This window comes from Mus caroli, unplaced genomic scaffold (assembly GCF_978045245.1).
Source record: "Mus caroli unplaced genomic scaffold, Mus_caroli_1 scaffold_7, whole genome shotgun sequence".
In the NCBI taxonomy this organism is placed as follows: Eukaryota; Metazoa; Chordata; class Mammalia; order Rodentia; family Muridae; genus Mus; species Mus caroli.
The window spans coordinates 30450068-30471643 of NW_028227262.1; the positions used below are offsets into that span (position 1 = coordinate 30450068).

Sequence of the window (21576 nt, forward strand, 5' to 3'; positions counted from 1 at the left end):
TCTGTCTTTGTTAGTGTTTCTCTTGCTTCAGTGAAGCATGACCAAAAAGCAAGTCAGGGAGAAAGATGTTTATTTGGTCTCCACTTCCACGTCATAGTCCCTCATTGGAAGAAGCCAGGACAGGAACCCAAGCAGGGCTGGAACCTGGAAGCAGGAGCCATGGAGGGGTGCTGCTTACTGGCTTGCTTCCCCTGACTTGCTCAGCTTGCTTTCTTATAGAACCCAGGACCGACAGCCTAGGGATGGCACCACCCACAATTGTCGGGGCCCTCCCCCATTGATCACTAATTAAGAAAATGCCTTACAGCTGGATCTCATGGAGGTGTTTCCTCAGCTGAGGCGCCTTCCTCTCTGATGGCTCTTGCCTGGGTCAGGTTGACAGACAAAACTAACCTGCATCCCAAGAAGAGGCTGGGTGCTCCTGCTTCAGAGACTGTCAGAGACCGAAGTGGTCTCCTTCCTCCTGCTGCAACACCTCAGTGCTTGATGCGCACACACTGAACTTCCAGCTGACTTCCCAGCATCCCCCTCACCCAGAACAGATCCCTGCACTACATCTGCCTTAGGACCTGACCCTCTATACACCCACACAGAAGCAGGAAGGATGCTGTATCTGACTACAGCCTCCACTGTCTGGCATGTATGGTACTGGGACTTTGCGGGTACAAGGGGCGGACTCCACAATACTCAGTCAGTTCCCCTGTGTCCAGACAGTTGGGCTCATGAGAGCTTAGCATTGGGTTCTGTACTTTGGTGTTTGTTCCATGCCAGAACTCCTGGTGCGATGGTACCCCGAACAAATTCCACCTGACTTTACCTTCCTGAGCCCTTACTTTGTTTTGGGATGCCTGCCCAGACTCCATCTCACTGAAATATTAAAGAGCCAGTTGATAAATGCCAAAGAAACTTCCAGGGTCCTGGGTCTTTTGGGGGAGAAACTGGGAAGGCGTGGCAGAATCTCCACGGTGGCACTTTCAGCCTGGTACTGCAGGCATATAAGGATGGCCCTGGGTCCCTGAGACTCTGTGACCTGGTTTCTCTCAAGCACTATATGAACAGCTGTCACTGAACAAAGCCTGGCCCAGACTCTGGCCCAGTCCTAAATCACTCTGTGGCCCAGGGCCATTCTCTGTCTTGGTTTATTGCTCAGTAAGACAAGAATCCTAACATCCATTAGTGTTTTGATGTGCTTAAAACGGCCCGATAGAAATCCCACTGAATGGAAGGTGACACAAGGGGCGTTGGGATGGACTGTTAAAAAAGAGCTTGAGGTATGTGGGGTGGCCACTCAGCCTGTGAACGTGTTCTGCGTCATGGTGCTCTGTTGGTTATGTGGGGGAACAGCTGCACTGTCCAGAGTCCTCGGGGTCAAAGCTGCTGGGACCTTGGCCCAGTTGCAGCAGCAACAGCTACTTGGGGCTATAAAGCACTAGAGAGAGCCCTAGAGTCAAAGAGGCCTGGTCACTCACACACGCTCATCCCCAGGCCACTTGGGTGGCCAGGCCTCGACCTAGGAAAGAAATTAATTGTAACCTAATTGGCAGTTTCCTTTGTCTAGAAGCCGGAAGGAACTGCCAGCAAGACCCACGATTAAGTCAGTAGCAGCTGGGAAATCACATTTGGGTGGGGGCATCCTTCATGTCAGTGAAGGCCAGTGCAGCTGGTCTGGGTGGGCATGGAAATGCAGGTGGTAGCTGCAGTGCATTCTGGATAAAGCCTGATGCCCGTGCTCCTCGAAGAAGAAGGCCCCGTCTCTGCATAGAGGACAGCAGTTAATCCCTAGCCTCAGCTGTGCAGTAGATTCCCCCACCCAAACCAAAGCAGAGAACTATACAATGATGTGAGACTCAGAGAGCTGAGCACTGGGGGTAATACTAACAGTGTTGTGAGAGATGATGTCCTATGGCACCAGCTTAGGAGACAGGACGTGTGAGGACCCTGCTTGGTTGTGCAGGGAGAGCAGAGCCTCAAGCCAGGAGCAGCTCCACCTCCACTTATGTGTCTTCTGTCCAGTCGCTCTTCCAGGCTACCAGCCACCCTACTCTGAAGGCCCACTGAGATGGGTGACTAAGGAGATACCACACACTGAGTCCTCTGTTCTACACTAGTGGGGGTCCAGACTTAAAGCTGTGCGTGGACTCCGAAGATGAGGTTAGAGGTGATGCTGATTTGTAGATGGAAGTGATGCTTATGAGTGTGGTGATAGTCACGGTGCGGATGGCAATTGTAGATAATGGAGGAGGTACAGGTGTGTGGATGAAGATGACAGCAGGCAGCAGCCATTGTTCTTAGACCTTCACATCCACCAACTAGATTTTGCTCCCAATAACTCTAGGAAAAGGAAGGGCCTAATCTCCTTGGAAGACCAGACAAAGAATGTATAACCTTTGTCCTAGCCAGTGCCCCAACTCTGCCAGTCACCCAGACGTAGTCCATGGTCTTGCCTGGAATCCACAAGCTGGTTCAGCCTGTCATTTCTGAGAGGTGTTCTGAGGTCATGGTCTCTTAGCCCTGAGAAGCTAGACTTCTTGTTAGCACCTGCCTCTTCCAGCTCTCTCTTTCCTGAACTTACCGTCTTCTCCAGTCCCTTCTGCCCTCTCTCTAGATCGGGCTACCCCTCTTGTGGCTGACACTGTCCATGCTTCCTAGGGAAGCGCCCCACCCCACCCCCACCCACGGCCTCCCTGGTCTTCATCTGTGGCTCCTGTCAGGTGATTCAGAACAAGCAGCTTAGGTCTGTGTTATTTTCTTGTTGCTGTGAGTAAGAGCCAGACAAGAAAGGACTCTTTAACTGCTGAGCCATGTCTCCAGCCCTTTGGTTGAGTTTTGCAAATGGCATTTGTCCTAGTAAGGGTTTATTGTTGCTATGATGAAACACCAGGACCAAAAGCAAGTTGGGGAGGGACAAAGCATTTATTTGGTGTACACATCTACATCAGAGTCCCATCATTGAAGGAAGTCAGGACAGGAACTCAAACAGGGCAGGAACCAGGAGGCAGCAGTTGATGCAGAGGCCATGAAAAGACTACTTACTGGGTTGTTCCTGACCGCTTGCTCATCCTGCCTTTTTTTTTTTTTAGAACCCAGGACCATCAGCCCAGGGGTGTCACCTGCAATGGCCTGGGCCCTTTCACGTACAGACTTCCCGTAGGATCCAGAAATTCCATCTCTCAGTATCATCCCAGAGACTTACAGGTCCATTTCATAGCCGCATTAATCATTAACAGCCAAAGCTGCATGCAGCTCTGCTGCCTATGGATGGGGACACAGAATATGAGGTGTATATCGCACACATCATTCAGCCCTGATTTAGAAGGAGAGATACTCTTGATACTGTCCTGGCTAGGTAGATGTTTGTCAGTTTGAACAAGCTATATATAGTCACCCGAGAGGAGGCAGTCTGGACTGAGAAAATAGTGCCTCCGTAAGATCGGGCTGTAGGCAGGCTTATAGAGCATGCTCTTAAATAGCGATTGCTGCTACAGGATTCTGTGGTATGGTTGTATCACTCTGCCTCCCTGAATACCCACTGCAGGACATCTATTTCTAGTGAGAAATTCACCCATTTAACACTCGGTTACTTGATGGATGGACGGTTTTCCTTCTGCTGGATACATGGAGTAGACTTGCTGGGTCATATATAAGAGCATATTTTGATAAACAGTCAGTTGCTTTCATACCCAGTGCTCTTTTGTTTCTGGGGACTGCGGCCTGCCCTGCTGGTCTGGCAGTCTCTCATAACTTTGAAACTTCCTCCTGTTCCAGGTGGTATGCTGGGAAACAGTCATTGAACTCCTGGGTCATGTGTGATCCTGGGGCAGATTACACTTGCACTTGGGTAGCAGAGAAGTATTTTGCACTGTTTTGTATTTTCTCCCCCCCTTCCTTTGTCTTTCTTTGCTTAAATGTGGTGCATTTATCAGTCATGTTTAGCTATGTTCATGTTCTTTGAACTAGAGTTAAGAAATTCTTGCTAAGATTAGAATTTTAGTTTCTTGCTTTTGTTTTTGTTTTTTTGTCCTTGAAGATGTTTCCCCCATCCCCACTCACACCCTGGTGTCTCCCGCAGCCCCACTGGGCCTCTACTTCTCAAGGGATGCTTACTGGGAGAGGCTGTATGTGGACCAGCCAGCTGGCACACCTCTGCTCTATGTCCATGCCCTACGGGATGCCCCTGGAGAAGTGCCGAGCTTCCGCCTGGGCCAGCATCTCTATGGCGTCTACCGTACACGGCTGCATGAGAATGACTGGATCCGTATCAATGAGACTACTGGCCTTCTCTACCTCAATCAGAGCCTGGACCACAGTTCCTGGGAACAGCTCAGCATCCGCAGTAAGAGAACAGCCTGACACCCCTATCCCTACTCCACCTTGGCCTAGCCCTTAAGCTGCCCTCATCTCGACTGCCAGTCTGAGGCCAGGGATGGCTTTATGGCCAAGGGTGTAAGGTACAGGGTAAAGGCAGCTGCTTTGTGTCCAGTTAACGAGGGACTCCCATGACTTTGAGAATACTAATTACCTCCTAAAGCTATTGGGAATCAGGAGAACCATGCAAATGACTTGGCACTCTGTGTAGAGCAGCGTCTAGTTGCAGTGGGGTCATAAGGGTATACAAGTTGTGAGAGAGATTCCAAGGGGCTGGAAACACTCCCCGGGGAGTCAGTAATTTAGCTGATGACCTGGAACTTGCTGACGAGTACCTGGTCCTAGAAATCATGTTTCCCCATCTGCAACAGGCTGGCTTGGAGTGTCCAGGAAGGAGAGGCAGAGCAGTAGGAAACCTAGAGGGTGTCCCAAAGCTAAGGCTGGAGCTGCAGTCGAGGCCACCACATAGGATGTTAGCCCTGGTGTGGAGAGTGGGGATCTGAGTGGCCTGTGTGATGTGGGATGGTGATGGTATGCGCCTGGTAGCTTACACCTCCCAGGACCTCCTCTGAGGCGTGGCTTCACGAGTCCTTAAGTTCCAGTCCACACGTGGAGGCAGGGTAGAAGAATACTATGATACAGAATTAACTATATCGACAGGATATGTCTAAGTTGGAGCTTCCATTGTTGTAAAGAGACACCATGACCAAGGGAACTCTAATGAAGGACAATATTTAATTGGGGCTGGCTTACAGGTTCAGAGGTTCAGTCCATTATCATCAAGGTGGAAGCATGGCAACGTCCAGGCAGACATGATGCTGGAGAAGGAACTGAGAGTTCTACCTCTTGTCCCAAAGGCAAACAGGAGAAAGACTGGCTTTCAGGCAGCTAGAAGGAAGGTCTCAAAGCCCAACCCCACAGTGACACTCTTCCTCCAACAAGGCCAAACCTACTCCCAACAAAGCCACAATACTCCCAATAATGCCCCTTCCCTGGGCCAAGCTTATTCAAAGCACCACAGTAGCCAGGATAGTAAGATGGGAGGATGCTCGAGGTGCCAACATAGTCTAGGTCAGTGATTCTCAGCCTCTAGGTTGAGACCCCATGGCATGCGTAGCAGATATTTACATAATGATTTGTAACAGTAGCAATATTAGTGTTAGGAAGTAGCAAGGAAATAATTTTATGATTGAGCGTCACCACAACGTGAGGAAGTGTATTAAAGGTCGCACCATCAGGAAGGTTGAGAGCCATGGGTCTAAACAGTTCCTGGAGGAAGTACTCTGCAATGTCCCTTGGTTTCAAAATACCTTCATTTCCTCTGTGTCCCTCCTGAACCACAGTAGGAAACTGAAGAATGGGAGTCCTTTGGTGGAAGCCAGGGTGGAATGCGCTGTAAACGTGCAGTTCCCTTAAGACCGACACCACTCATGTTTGAGCACTGCCTCGTCCAGTCAGGAAAGAAGCAGACAGCAATATGGAGAGTTTGTTCAGAGACTATTAACCACAGCAGGGTCATCGTAACAATGTAATACAGGCTAAGGGGAAGCAAACTGAACCCTGTAGCCATCTGCCAGGCCTAAGGCATAGGCTCAGGGAGATGCCTGCCTCTGCCAAAGGCTAGACCTCACTAAAGTGGGCTGTGGTGCCTCAGTGGTAGAACTTAACTGGAAACTCTTCTACAGAGTATTAATGAAGTCTGTGCAAAGCACTTGATTGGTAGGCGGGGTTGGAGGGTGGAGAGTCCAACTCCCAGAGGCCTGCAGGAGCCTACACTATGAGGCCACTCACCTGGCAGGACTGGGAAACTTTAGCCCCAGGTAGGGCTTGGGTACTTCTTTCAGGAGGGACCATTTGAGCAGAAACCTGAAAGACAAAAGAGGCAGGTAAGAGGGCTACTGATTTCCAGGCCTCAGCATCCTGCAGCATCCTGAGGCTTGTGGACCACACTGAACCCTGGAATTCCTGCCCCGATTCTTCATCCCTCATCTGAAAAGGGGCTGTCGTCTTCTCTTCCTACAGATGGTGGTTTCCCCCTGCTCACCATCTTCCTCCAGGTCTTCCTGGGGTCCACAGCCCAGAGAGAGGGAGAATGCCATTGGCCAGGCTGTACCCGTGTGTACTTCTCCTTCATCAACGACACCTTCCCAAATTGTAGCTCCTTCAAAGCCCAGGATCTCTGCATCCCAGAGACAGCTGTGTCCTTCCGAATCAGGGAGAACAGGCCTCCTGGCACCTTCTACCACTTCCACATGTTACCCGTTCAGTTCCTTTGTCCCAACATCAGTGTGAAGTACAATCTCTTAGAAGGTGAGTTCCAGCCTTGAGGGGCTATTCCTTTGTCCTGTTGCCTGGGAGGCATGGTGCTATAAGCCCTTAGGGTGAGCCATGTGTTCTTTTTGCCACTGTTGAGTATTCCAGAAGTATCTCTCTTGAATGTCTGTCACCAGCCAAGTAGTGTAGAAGGAAGTTAGGATACAACTGTAAACAAACAAATGATCTGGCGTCTTGCCTGCTTTGAAGCCTCTAGTCATCTGGAGGATAGAGCCCCCGCGGACATGTCAAGGAATCTAGATGGTTTCTAGAAGGAGTGAGAAGCTGAGAGAACAGAGAGGTAGGGGCCGCTAAACCAAGTGGGTAGGTCTGGTCCCAGAAGGCGCTAAAGTGAGACCATTTGTGGTTAGAATGCAGTTAGCCACCGGAGGAACAGAGGCAAACGGACAGGCTGGTTATGTCTGGGAAAATGTCAGGGCTTCTTTCCCTAGTGCAGGGGAAGCTATGGAAGACGGGGGGGGGGGGGGCGGGTATGAAAAGTCTCCACTTGCATCTAAAAAGGCTTAGTTGGACTCCTATGTTGGGTACAGTTCAGAGTCGGGGTACAGTTAGGGACACGGAAGGGTCCAGGACAGGCTCCTGATTGGGAGGATGGCCTGATAATGAGACTGGAGTTGGCATGAAAATTGTGGAGCTTCCTGGCTTGCTCTTAAGGAGACCCAGATGGATTCTTCTAAGCTAGAGATGGGGTGCTGAACCCAGTTCCAAGGGTTCTGCTAGCATCAGCAAGCACAGCACACCTTTCTGGGGAGTTAGCCCTTGTCACCTAGTGGACCTCTGCACCCTTTGACATCTTGTTTGTGTAGAAGAAATGAAGGCTCCAAGAAACCAATCTGGTCACAATCCCAGGACGCAAACAACAGGAAATCAACTCTCATATCCAGAAATCCTGGTTGGAATGTCACCCCTGATGTCCAGTATCTGTTTTCAAGTCATCCAACTGGGATGTTTCTCACATTGTCTGAAATGAGCAAATGTCATATCTGTGATTAAAAAAAAAAAGGCTGACATTGTGAATCAGACCGTACCTGGAGCTGGCTCTCTGCCTATCCTCTGCCCTCCTGGGCATCCCTCCTCCACTATCCTCTGCCCTCCTGAGCATCCCTCCTCCAGACCACGACTGAGACCTTATCTGCATGAGTGAAGGTTCCAGGCACAAAACAGTAGGTGGCACAAACCTCAGACAGCCTACATTTGGAGTACTGGGTGCAGTCCCCACAGAGCCCAGAGAGGGACAGACAGCCACTGCCATCCACTCTGGGTAGAACGATGAGGAAGGGAGGCCACGCCCCATCCCCTAACCAGTGGTCATGCAGAACTCCCTTCTGCTTGGTGACAGGGGACAGTCTGCCCTTCCGTTGTGACGCAGACTGCCTGGAGGTGAGCACTCGCTGGGCCCTGGATAGAGAGCTCCGGGAGAAGTATGTGCTGGAGGCTGCGTGCACAGTGGCAGGCCTTAGTGCCAACAAAGAGACGGTGACTGTGTCCTTCCCGGTGACAGTGTACGACGAGGACGACTCGGCACCCACCTTCTCTGGAGGTGTGGGCACTGCCAGCGCTGTAGTGGAGTTTAAGCGAAAGGAGGTTGGTCCCACAGTTGCACTTGATTTTTCTGGCTGTCTAGTCCTGTGCCTATTTGGTGTTTGTCCCTGTCGGCAGTTTATACTTGATCTGTTTAGCTAGTTGTTCCACTAGCCATCCAGTCACGTGACCCTCTACTTGTCCTTTGTGTCTTGTCTGTTTGGCTGACTGCCAGGTAGATAGGCCGCAGTAAACTGGGCTCGCACTGTGAAGGCCCGAACTGGGGTGCTGAGATTATGTATAACGAGGCCAAGGGCCTCATGGGGAGAGCACTCTGGCTCCCCTGACCTGGCAAAAAGGAGGGTACGCCCTTCTGCTGGCAGCTGGGCAATTTGTTCAGGAGTGCCCTATGAGAGGATGTCCTCGCCCATGCTGCTTTGACCAGCCTAGGTGGTGTGCTACTGCCACCTGCTGGACTTCAGGCCACTCTGCAGCCTGCTCTTAGGCTCAGTAAGGAGGGTGTTTTGCTCCTCTGGGGAACCAACTAGCTACAGGCTTCCTAGGGAGTGAGAGCAGTATGGGGAAGCAAGAAAATATCTGATTAGACAACCTTAGAGTGACCCCAGTGGCCCTGTGGCTATGCTCACAAATCTTACCCGAGGCCCTGGGGACAAACATTCAGTTCTGATCGTCTGGCCCTAGAATTGGTTCAAACAACACATAGTTGGTCTAGTTCTGGGCTGTGCTAGGTCATGTGATCCTCTGACTATACCTGCACTGACTGGCACTCTCTGCTTCCTGTAGGGCACTGTGGTGGCCACCCTGCAGGTGTTTGATGCAGATGTGGTGCCAGCATCTGGGGAGCTGGTGAGACGGTACACAAACACACTCCTCTCAGGGGACTCCTGGGCCCAGCAGACCTTCCGCGTGGAACATTCGCCCATCGAGACCTTGGTCCAGGTCAACAACAACTCTGTGCGGGCAACCATGCACAATTACAGTAAGAAGCCAATGGCATGATGATTTCCCAGAATTTCAGGACACTTGGTATACACGCACACGCACACACACACACACACACACACACACACACACAGGAAAACTGCATACATTCCATACACCAAAATATGTCCCACTGAGCACACCTATTCCAGGCCACACAGTCTGTGTATACAAACACTACCCAAACACCCCATACACAAACTCATTTAAATATGCTAATTTTATACCCGCCCGCCAGTAAGTAAACACGACGCTCATATATTTCATACCCACCTAACACACTACACCCACAAAAGTATACACACTTTGTATACATATCAAACCACAGGACATAATAAACCCTGTATATAAACACACCACAGACGTACCACATGTACCTAATGTCTCTCTGGAACACATGCATGTGTGTATACACACACACACACACACACACACACACACAAGATCTAGCTGAGTAAAATGTTTAGCTTTTAAATACCAGTACTATCGTAAGACTGCCCACCAGGCCTGCAGGGTTGGATGTTGGTGTGGATATGTAGTATGTGGCACAAGGCGTGATGATGAAGGATAGTAACTTGTTTTGTTTCCTTGTTGTGCCCGCCTACAGAGCTGATTCTCAACAGGAGCCTGTCTATCTCAGAGAGCCGAGTCCTGCAGCTTGCGGTCCTGGTCAATGACTCAGACTTCCAGGGGCCTGGGGCAGGTGGTATCCTCGTCCTCCATTTCAATGTGTCTGTGCTGCCTGTCACCCTGAACCTACCCAGGACCTACTCCTTCCCGGTGAATAAGAGGGCCCGCCGTTATGCCCAGGTGAGCCTGTGGCCCATTACATGGCGTGAGGTTAGGAGGTTCCAAGACTGCAGGCAGGGCTATGGGTGGGTGGCACCTCTTCCCTAGCCCATCCAGTGCAGCGTTAGCATAGGTGGCTCCCTAGTAGGCTCCAAGGTGGATCCTTAAGCCTCTGTTTACCCCGTTTCACCCTAGAGAGTTCCTAGCCTCTCGTTAGCTCCTGGAGCAAGCCTGATCTTACCGTCTTACTTCTTGGTATCTTTAAAACATTTTTTTTTGCACTAATACAAAAGCATTTCCAGGTAACCCCGTGTATGCCTACTTGGAAAGATGTTCTGTTAAGTGGAAAAAGTGGTTGGAGGAACCTGGTCTCTGGTGTCTCCGTCAGTGCAAAAATACATTTTTAATGGGGGGTGGGGGAGACTTTAGTGAGTAGCAGACTGTGGTTGGCAGTAGTGACTTGTGGGAAAAGGCAGGGGTCACACCTGCTTATAGAATTTTAAGTGTTAGAGACATCACAAGGTAATGTTCATATTTGTCTTTGGAAAATGATAAATGAAATGGAAAAGTAAAAGATTGGGGTTGTGGTTCAGTGGTATAGATCTGTCCTAGCACGCACTAGGCTCTATCCCCAGCACCGCTAAAAAATAAATGAAAATACAAAGAGTAGAAAGTGAGTGGTGGTCTTCATTAAAATGATGATTGAGGGCGCGTGTCCCTCCCACCCCTTGACCACCAGAGACAGCATTTGCTGCTGTTCTGACTTGTTTCTTCTCAAGCACTCACGGTGACTGTTTGTTGGTTGCTTTCAGTTCATTTGTGGTTTGCGCACGCGAGCGTGTGTGTGTGTGTGTGTGTGTGTGTGTGTGTGTGTGTGTGTGTGTGGTCTAACTGACAGTAGAAGGTTGATCTGTCTTTGGACTGTGTTTAGAACAGTCTCCTCTTGTTCCCGTGGTCTTTCCAGTTCTTAAAGTCGGCTCCAGATTCTCACTCACTCCTGTCACCAGCACACGAAGGACCCGCCTGTAGATAGACAGAGCCTATAGCCCTTCTCCAGGGTGAGAACATCAGGTCGGGAGTGGGGATGACAAAGTGAAGGGCTTGAGAAGGGATTGGAGGTATCAGTTAGAGGCAGATCCACCTGCATTTAAAAGACCCGGGAGCCTCAGTCTTTGCTCTGTAGTGACTGGTTCCTTACTGTCTCCATAGTTTTGAACTTGGATATTTTTAAGGGTCCCCCGAGAAGATGGAGGTGAATGTTCTTTGTAAGGGAAAGTGAAGCAACCAGTAGGCTGGATTGTTAGGGTGTCCGTGTGGCTTGGGAAACCCCTGTCCCTGCTCTGGGTCCTAAGATGCTGCCCCCTAGGTCTGTGCTTGCCCTGAGACACAGGGCCCCACAACCAGGACCACTCCTGCAGCTCTGAGCAACCATAGCTCTCTGGAGTGTCTGTGAGATAAAGGCTCAGGGCCTGGCTCCAGAACCAAGCATCCCCAGAAGGGGTCTCTTGACCTCAAGTACAATGACAGCATTGCAGTCTCCCAGCTAGGGCGTGGCACTCTAACAGTTGGTGGGGGGGGACACACAACAGGGGATTGTGGCCATCACAACTGACTCCCAGTGGTGTGGGTTTCTGGTGAGTTGGTGTTCTTAAAGCAAGGTAGGCTTGTGGGTGCTGAGGCAGGAGAACACTGGACATTGAGGAAGGCTGCCATTCAAGCTAAGTTGAGCCGGGTGGTGGTGGCGGCGCACACCTTTAATCCTAGCACTTGGGAGGCAGAGGCAGGCAGATTTCTAAGTTCAAGGCCAGCCTGGTCTACAAAGTGAGTTCCACAACAGCCAGGGCTATACAAAGAAACCCCTGTCTCAAAAAAAAAAAAAAAGCAAAAAACAAAAAAAGCTAAGTTGAGGGCTGTTCTGCAATTTTCTCTTCCCAAGAGCCCATCCAGCTAAGGTGCACTGGTGCGATCCTTGTTCTCCCTCTCCTCCTCCCTGTCCTCCCCTCCAGATCGGGAAAGTTTGTGTGGAAAACTGCCAGGAGTTCAGCGGTGTCTCCATCCAGTACAAGCTGCAGCCTTCCAGCACCAACTGCACTGCCCTAGGTGTGGTCACCTCGCCCGAGGACACCTCGGGGACCCTATTTGTAAATGACACAGAGGCCCTGCGGCGACCTGAGTGCACCAAGCTTCAGTACACGGTGGTAGCCACTGACCGGCAGACCCGCAAACAGACCCAGGCTTCACTAGTGGTCATGGTGGAGGGGACATGTAAGTGTTGGGCTCCAAGGAGGGCTGAGACGTCACAGACAATCGCAGGGAACATGTGTTCGCTGTGTCTTTCGGTGTAAAGCAGTGATACCATGTGTCCTTTGCTGTGGTCACCCTCATATCCTCCTTGTCAGATGGGCTCAGCAGACAGGAGGCTGATGAGAGCCTCTGGCTCTTGTGTCTAGATCCCTGCCATACAATACTCTGGTTACCCCAGAACCTGTGGAGTTTCAGTCCAGAGACAGTAGAACTGTTGTTATATTCTGTCCATTGGAAAGGTCTAGAGACTGGGCCCACACCAGCCCCAGTGACCTTGGCTTGTCTGTCTGTCATGCTTCCAGCCATTGCTGAAGAAGTAGGCTGCCCCAAGTCCTGTGCAGTAAACAAGAGGCGCCCCGAGTGTGAGGAATGTGGTGGCCTGGGTTCTCCAACTGGCAGGTGCGAGTGGCGCCAGGGAGATGGTAAAGGTAGGTGTGGGAGCCGGCAGGGGATCATGGGGGGGGGGGCACTGGGGAGGAGGGGAAGGGAGGGGAGGGATGTTCTGGCTGCCATCAGGGTTCCTGCAAGCCTGCTAGTCCCTGCCATGAGCTTCCTTAATCCTTGTCTTCTGACCCTGTCCCTCTTGGAAAACCAGTGCCAGCCGAGAAGGCAGGGCACATGCCACCTTGTAACTAGAGGTTCCTCAGTTGGATTCAGTCTGGGTTTGGAAGGGTCTATCCCAGAGCTGGGACAGACGGGAGACAGAATGGTTCTTCCAGAAAGTCCCAGCCAGGAAGTGTGTCTGCCTCACTGTTGGGTGCACCTCCTGCTCTAAGGCTCCTGTTGGCAATATAGCTTTGACAGATCCTTGCCTTCAAGTGACCTCCTTAAAGAAAGGCTGTCTGCAGTCCTGGAATGCCCAAGCACTTCAGCCCTTGAGAACCCCTTGTCTCATCATTCCTCGCTGCCATCTGAGGTGTATGTGGCCTTGCCCCACTTGTCCCTTCATCTCCCTGTCCCAGGAGAGGCAGAATTGGACTATGACAGAGTCATGGTGGGATGTGCCCCTGTGGGGTGACAGCCTGCTGTGTGCTCCACCACAGGGATCACCAGGAACTTCTCCACCTGCTCCCCCAGTACCAGGACCTGCCCCGACGGCCACTGTGATGCTGTGGAGAGCCGGGATGCCAACATTTGCCCCCAGGACTGTCTCCGTAAGCCCATGCTAGGCCCGTGGTGATGCGTGTTAGTGTCCAGGAAGGGCAGAGGAGAGGGAGGTAGCAGCGGAGAGCTTGGAAATCTTAACCTCCACCTGAACACGGGTGCCCATCGGAGGCCTCAGGCTGGACGGGGTTATTGTCTGTGCACGAGCTTAGCTTATGTAGGGCCATGGCTTCATCTTAGAACTGAAGAGGAAAAGTGTGTGATAGTAGGTTGAACCAAGCAGGATGGGTCAAGCCAGTCCCACTACCATCTCATTTGAATGTCCGTTGTGTTCCCCCAAGCCTGGGCTTTTGTGGCATGGCCTGCCTACCCTTGGCTGGCTTGTGAAACTGAAGGCTCTGATCTGCTAGCTCAGAGCCCACCTTGCCTCTGATCTATTACTTCCATCTTTACTGTTACTGGGGGCTAGCCATGGGTGATGTTTTCTGGGACCTTAGCAATGACTCTGAGCAGTCTTGGTTCCCCTCCACTTCCATAGACTGTATCAGGGGGTCGGTATTGTGTTAAACTCTCTGCCCAGATGAGAAGGGCCTCTGAACCTGTTGCCTTTGCTGGGCCTGAGCTACTGACTCCGAGTTGGGAAGACCAATCAGAACCTGAGGACCCTGAGGTCTCAGGCCACAGCAGGAGTCTTAATGTGCCACCTATGTCCTCAGGTGCCGACATTGTTGGGGGGCACGAGCGAGGGGAGCGCCAGGGCATTAAAGCTGGCTACGGCATCTGCAACTGTTTCCCTGATGAGAAGAAATGCTTCTGTGAGCCAGAGGACAGCCAGGGTAAGTCGTGCCTCCCACACAGTTCCCAACCTCCCCTAACCCTCAAGGGAGTTCTGAGCAACATTTATGAGGTCCACTAAGGGAAGAGACTGTGGGGGAGGCAGTTAGACTCCCAGGAGGCTCCTCCTTCCCTTTGGGCCCAGTACCATTGGTGCCCCCGTGAATAGGGGTCAGAGTCCCTCTAAAGCATTTCCTAGCCACAGTTCTTGAAGGAAGCTCAGAGAGCAGGCCTTCCAAGTAACTTGATCAGATTTCCTGTACAGGGTCTTGCTCGGCCTCTGGCACTGTGGAAGTCTCCTGCTATTTGGCTCATTCTAGAACCCTCTGTCCAAAGCCTCGGATCCTTTCTTCCTTCATCCTACTTTTTTGTACTGAAAACGGTATAGCTGGTGTGGCTGGCATACTGCCTGTGCTGTCTGAGGGAGGCAGTGTGTGCAGTCTCCAAATCAGTGTTTCTACTGTGAGAGGGTGAACACAGGGGAGGTGGTACAGTGATGCCTGCACCCGGTCTGTAACATCTCAGATGGTCACAGTGGCTCTGTCACTCTGTCCTTCCACAGGCCCACTGTGTGATGTGATGTGCCGCACGATCATCATAATTGCCCTCTTCCTTTTCTTCATCCTGCTGTCCATCTTATGCATCTGCCACCACCACAAGCAAGGGCACAAGCCGCCCATTGCATCAGCGGAAATGACCTTCTGCCGGCCGGCCCAGGGCTTCCCAATCAGCTACTCCTCCTCAGGCACCCGCCGGCCCTCACTGGATTCCATGGAGAACCAGGTTTCTGTGGACTCTTTCAAGATCCCGGTAAGGGGCCCCAAGAGGTAGGTGGACAATGTTGGAGGAAAAATGGCCACACAGGCTTTCCTTACTACTTGGGGTACCCACAGATGGCGGATATGGCATTGCCTAGATCTCCCGTCGCATAGGGCCAAGAGCAAGGGCATCCTTGCCTTCCAGTGGGATGCTGGGCTGTGAAGGCAGGCTATCTAGGAAAGAAGTGACAGGTACTGATTTAGATGGCTCTGGCTGGGATCTGAGATGTAGGCCTTGAAGTCGCAGCGAGAGTGAGCAGGGCCCTAGATAGCAAGGGAGATGTGAGCAGAAGCCCCAAGGGATAGGACCAGTAATTTCTACACACGCACAGGCACGCATGCATTCGGCAAGTGCTTTATGTCAGAGTGGGAACCGTGGAAGAGACCTGTGTTAGTTAGCATTTCAATTGTTGAGCAGTGGGGTGGGGTGGGGGTGGGGTAGAGAAGGGGGGGTCATAAAGAAGTGCAGGTTTTGAGGTCCAGGGCAGCAGCAGGATGTAGGGTAGGTGCCTCAACATGGAGGGGGGCACTGGGGGCCCAGAAGAAAGCCCCAGCCACTCTTGAGATGGATGTACCTTTCCATGGGTGCTGCTCAAGGCCAAACTACCATTGAGGCCTCCCTATCGTGGCCATGTCTTTCCTGGGCTTGCCGTGTATGGTTTCTGCCCTCACCTTTAGGAAGACCCTGACCCTTCATCACTCCACCCTGCTCTTATCTGTTTAGGATTTGGAAGCCAGGGTGCTCTGGGAACAGCTAGAACAGTGTTACGAGACAAGGGGTATGAACAGAGTAAGCCACAGGTTTGGGTGGAGAGGTTGTGATGTGGACACCGGAGAAAGCATCCAGTGGCCATGGGCTCATGGTAGTCTCTGTTTCAGGCTATGCAGTGACCTTAGGTGGCCAGGAGGTCCTACCTCCTCCAGGGCCTATGTGAATGACACCCAACCCTCACTCAGGGCCAAAGAAGTCCTTCCTACAGGTCCTGATTCCCTCTGATGATCCCAGCGTGTGGTTCCTGTTCTGGCAGTAGCTGGATCTCCAGCAGGCTTCTAGATGAAGCCACCAGAGCTCTCTGTTACCCAGGTAACACAGTGAGGCTGCATAGCAAGGCCATGTAATGTTCCCAAGGGTAAAGACATACCACTCTAACATGTCTGCTCCAGAGTTAGCCTGGCACCCTCGCTATACCCACGTAAGCCCCACGGCTCGGCCACTCAGCCTGATTTCTCTAACATAAAACATGGAGAATTGGAGACTGTGGCCCATTACTTTAATCCTGGGGCTTGGGAAAACCAGGCAAGAAGATCACAAGTTCAAGTGTAGACTAGGCTGAAACAAGCAAATGAAACAGTAAAGATACTGACTTTTTTATTTTTAATCTTTAAAAGGAGCAAGTTCATACCATTCTCACATGCTTAGCATAGTCTCTGGTATACGCCTCAGATGTGCGTTTAATGGCTGTAGTGGAGGTGTGTCAGTGGGCCTGTGACACCAGTGGTATCTCTACTTTCTTGACACTCAAGAGGCTTCACAAAATACCAAGATCACTCAGGAGCCTGCTAGAATGTGTATTTGTATACTCAAAGGAGGCTGTCCCCACAGGCCATGTGTATGTGTATATATGTATGTGTGTGTGTGTGTGTGTGTGTGTGTGTGTGTGTGTGTGTGTGTGTGTGTGTTGTGTGTAAATCAAAGTATGACCTTTGTCCTGGAGCTGTGTGTCCTTATTAGGCCAGGTTTGTGGTTGGGGAAGCCTTTAAAGAGCCTTGTAAACAGAAACATTGAGGTCTGCACGTGAGGACACGTGAGGCAGTAGGCATCCAGTGCTGTGCCAGTGTCATGGGGTGGGCCTCTAGCAGGATGGCACTTGGCTGACAGGAGTCTAGAAATGAATCCAGAGCGACCATGATCAGGCCTGATAAATGGAAGGGACTCGATTGGGATGCTGGGGAGGCAACATGTCAGGTGGAACGGGGGTGTAGCGAAGTGTGCATAGGATGGGCCATGGGAGGAGCAGCTACCCCACACTTCAGGATGGGAGTTTGCCCTGGAGCTCGGCAGTGCATTTCTTTAACAGGCAACCACACAGGGTAGCTCTGAAGGTTTCCACTGTGGGAAAATTCTGGGCTCAGAAGTGCCCTGAGCTGTGAGTGCCCATTCAGTCCTTCAGGGGCCCCTGGGTGGGGGTGTCAGAGAAAACTTGGGTCTAGGGCTGCTATCTAGTCAGCCAAAAGCACACAGCTGGCCTTGGGGATAAGAACGTTAGGCTTACTGGTCCTCTGTTATTTGGGGAAGTGGGGGCAGGGTGAGTCACATCCTTTGAGTCCAGCCCCTTCCCCTGGAGACTCGCTTAAGGTCTCTCTGGCCTGACCATGGTGTGTTCCCAGCGGATGAGCTGTGAGGTGGTGGGTGTGGCTCAGGTGATGACCAGCTCTCTGCCTACTGACCTTGTGGGAGCAGGAGTTGGTATTTAAAGGCCATGCCTCCTTACCCAACTTTCCTCCCTTCCCTGCTGTCTTAGTTAGGGTTTTACTGCTGTGCACAGACACCATGACCAAGGCAAGTCTTATAAGAAACATTTAATTGGGGCAGGCTTACAGGTTCAGAGGTTCAGTCCATTATCATCAAGGTGGGAGCATGGCAGTATCCAGGCAGGCATGGCACAGGCAGAGCTGAGAGTTCTATGCCTTCATCCAAAGGCTGCTAGTGGAAGACTGACTTCCAGGCCACTAGGGCTAGGGTCTTAAGCCTACACCCACAGTGACACACCTATTCCAACCAGGTCACACATATTCCAACAAGGCCACACCTCCAAATGGTGCCACTCCCTGGTCCAAGATTATACAAATCATCACATTCCACTCCCTGGCCCCCATAGACTTGTTCAAACAAATGAGCCTATTGGGGGGTGGGCATACTTAAACATAGTGTAATGCAAAATGCATTTAGTCCAACTTTCAAAGTCATCATAGTCTATAGCAGTCTGAGATTCATCCAATCACTTAACTGTAATCCTCAAAGAAAGACAGGAAACCAGCTGGGCAAACTCCAAATTCTGCATCTCCATGGCTGATGTCAAAGTGGTCTTCAGATCTCCACTTCTTTCTCATCTTCGTTGACTGCAATAAACTGCTTTGTCCTGGGCTGGTTCCACTCCCTGTTAGCAGCTTTCCTCCGCATGTATCCTGTGCCTCTGGCATCTTTAACATCTTTGAGTCTCCAAGGCACTTTCAATGTTACAGGTTCTTGTTTCAGTGTCTGGGATTCCATTTGATCTTTTGGGCTCCTCCTAAGGGCTGGCATCACTTCTCCAGCTCTGCCCTCTATAATACTCTAAGCTCAGGTTGATCCACTCACTCCACTACGACTTCTATTCTTGGTGATCATCCCATGGTACTGCCACTCCCTGGTCCAAGAATATACAAACCATCACACCTGCTAACGGCCCTGTCTCTATGCCAATACAGGAGGATCCAAAGTGGGAATTTCCTCGGAAGAACTTAGTTCTTGGGAAAACCCTAGGAGAAGGCGAGTTTGGAAAAGTCGTCAAGGCCACAGCCTTCCGTCTGAAAGGCCGGGCAGGATACACCACAGTGGCTGTGAAAATGCTGAAAGGTACCTGTCCAGGGACTATATGGGGGGGGGGGGGCGTTCTTCTGTGAGACGCCTTGCAGAACGACCATTGCTGCTCTGTGGTGGCTGCAGTCTGAGTCCTCCATAGACATGGTAGCCAGTGTTCCTGAAGAGGGCAGGGTGAGGACCTGGCTCTAGTAGAAGATGCTGGCTGCTGCTTCTGCATGTCAGGAAAGAGGCCAGGGTTTATCCAAGAGGTCACTGGGATCCTAATGAAGAGACCCCCCTCTCTAAAGGACTGTCCCCCATCCCAGCAACCACTGAGTCTTCTCTAAAAGTGGGGGAGGGGATTTCTCTGTAGGTTTCTCTCTGCTGAAAGCAGCAGCTAAAGTGGCCATGCTGCCCTTGTATACAAGCAACAGCCCTGGAGACAAGGAAGTTAACCTGTGGGTTCTTACCCTGGGGGTACACAGAGGCTACTGTTGGGATTGTGTACACTGAGGACTGTGAGGAGCCTTCAGCAGCTGGATGCTGAGGATCTCCGTGTAAATCTGTGAGGGGGATGGCAGTCCATTCTCTACTCAGCGTGGTCACCAAGGAATCCCAAAGGGCTATGGCAAACACAGTCTCTCTGTGCTGTGTTTCAGAAAACGCCTCCCAGAGTGAGTTACGAGACCTGCTGTCTGAGTTCAACCTTCTGAAACAAGTCAACCATCCACATGTCATCAAGTTGTATGGGGCCTGCAGCCAGGATGGTAAGGCTAACCAGATGATAGGGTGGGTGGGTGGGTGGGCAGCTGCCAGCACAGGGCTGGGATCTCTCTTCTGCCCTTGCCTCTCCTTTCCCACTCTGCTTACTTCTCCTTTCTGGGAGCTGGGCTTCTGGCTCCACTCTTACTCTGCCAAGTACCTGTGTCTGCTAGCTGAGCACTCCTTGGGCCTGCTGAGCACGGGTTTGCAGCGTTAGCACCCAATACAGGGAACTCGAGGACTGAGCAGTGCTTCTTGGGAACCTACTGAGCAACAAGTGTACTGTTTCCCACCAGTGAGCCCAACACCAGCCCTGCAGGGAAGGTGCACTGTCACCTTCTGTTAGCTTTTCATTCCTCCCCTCTTTTTTTTGCCAGAGGAGTGTGACATGTGTGTGCGCCAGTGTGTGCGCTATAAGATAGGCTGTCGCCGAGCTAGGCTAGGGCCAAGTCTGAGCTGTGAGATTTGCACAGGCCTTCCTGCCTCCATTGCCTTTCCCTCTCCCACTTACAGAGTCAAGGATGGGAAAAGGTATTAAGTTCTAGTATAGGGCATGATAGCTCACAGGGTAGGGCTGGGAACAGTGCTCACCCTCTGGGCAACCATGGGGAAGGTCTTCCTTTACCTTGAAGGGAGCTAATGTCCCCATGGTCAATGTAGGCCAAGAGTGAGTTGGCCTGCCATAACGTTATGATCCATAGAGCCAGAGCAGGTCTGTGCCTGCCCAGTTGCTCGTGAGGTGACAGAGCCTGCAGCCACACATACTGAGACTGGGCCCGACTCCTTGCCCATGGCTGCCTCTCTCTGTCCCCAGGGCCACTTCTTCTCATTGTGGAGTATGCCAAGTATGGCTCCCTGCGGGGATTCCTCCGTGACAGCCGCAAGATTGGACCTGCCTACGTGAGCGGTGGAGGCAGCCGCAACTCCAGCTCGCTGGACCACCCAGATGAAAGGGTACTGACCATGGGTGACCTCATCTCCTTCGCCTGGCAGATCTCGAGGGGTATGCAGTACTTGGCAGAAATGAAGGTGAGAGCCACAGATGCTGTGTGCCCCTGGTGCCCAGCCCAGCCCAGCCCAGCCCAGCCCCTGCCCACCAAGGCTGGTCTGAGGGTTCTTGCTGCTTTCTTTCTACAGCTCGTACATCGGGACTTAGCTGCCAGGAACATCTTGGTGGCTGAGGGACGGAAGATGAAGATTTCTGACTTTGGGCTGTCCAGAGATGTTTATGAGGAAGATTCCTATGTGAAGAAAAGCAAGGTACCTAGCCATGAGTGTCCTAGCTAGTTTGTAGGAGAGGGCATGGGCTCAGCAGCTATGCTAATTGGGTAGGGTGGCACCCTTAGAATGACAGGAGGAGGAGAAATCTATCCCCATTCTGGGTCCCCAGGACCCCAGTCAGACTTTTCTTGTATATGATCTTCCTAAGGTACCTGGTGCTTTTAGTCACTTTCTAAGATCTCCCAATTCCTCAGAACTAGACGCCTTTCCACAGTTCCTCTTGGTTCCATAAAATAAGGCCTCCGTTCACTGTGTAACTGCTCTTTTGCTCCTAGGAAGTTAAAATGGAAGTAATAGGACCATGATGCACTGTTGCTTTATGTAGGAGTCTCACTGGGGTCTCTGGGTAAAACTGGGCGAGGAGATGCATGTCATGGGTCTTGAGAATTTCTCCAAGTCCAAGCATCATGTGGACATCCGATTCACTGACGACGATTTGTTCCCATGGTAACTGCCTTGCCTTGTCACCTGGCATCTGCTCTCCTGAAGCTTCCATGTGACAACACAGACAGGAAGAGTTCCTGGGAGTGCTCGGGGGTCCTGGTGATGTGGTTTCCCAGCAGCACACACCCAGCTTTATCTGCTTTGGCTTCATGGTGAGGCTCATAGGCCCCTGTGTGTCACCACAGGCTGCGAGCGCAGTGTTTGTTTGTTCTGGGGTTTCTGTGGTGATAGCAGATCTCAGAACTGCAGAAAGGAAGTGGAAGGGGCTGCTGTGTCACACGGTAGAGAGGATATGAGAGGGCCTCCTACACAGTCTCATACACACACACACACACACACACATATGCTCATGCACACACGTATCTTCCAGGGAGGCCTGCTGTCACAGTGGTGGTGTACAGGTATGGCTTTCAGGAGCTTTGACAGCCTCCTGTCAAGAGCACGAGCCACAGGCTC

At 51.5% G+C, this 21576-nt stretch overlaps 1 protein-coding gene across 1 annotated transcript in view; it reads left to right on the forward strand.

The window, feature by feature from the left end:
- Ret (ret proto-oncogene) overlaps nucleotides 1–21576 on the forward strand; it is a 45301-nt gene that overhangs the window by 8788 nt on the left and 14937 nt on the right. The window contains exons 2-15 of the mRNA XM_085840099.1: nucleotides 4070–4333; nucleotides 6388–6675; nucleotides 8039–8283; nucleotides 9025–9220; nucleotides 9830–10032; nucleotides 12018–12276; nucleotides 12618–12743; nucleotides 13359–13469; nucleotides 14136–14255; nucleotides 14816–15063; nucleotides 18540–18687; nucleotides 19293–19400; nucleotides 20210–20424; nucleotides 20533–20655. Of these exons, the coding sequence (XP_085696225.1) occupies nucleotides 4070–4333; nucleotides 6388–6675; nucleotides 8039–8283; nucleotides 9025–9220; nucleotides 9830–10032; nucleotides 12018–12276; nucleotides 12618–12743; nucleotides 13359–13469; nucleotides 14136–14255; nucleotides 14816–15063; nucleotides 18540–18687; nucleotides 19293–19400; nucleotides 20210–20424; nucleotides 20533–20655 (2654 nt within the window). The remainder of the gene's footprint in view (nucleotides 1–4069; nucleotides 4334–6387; nucleotides 6676–8038; nucleotides 8284–9024; nucleotides 9221–9829; nucleotides 10033–12017; nucleotides 12277–12617; nucleotides 12744–13358; nucleotides 13470–14135; nucleotides 14256–14815; nucleotides 15064–18539; nucleotides 18688–19292; nucleotides 19401–20209; nucleotides 20425–20532; nucleotides 20656–21576) is intronic.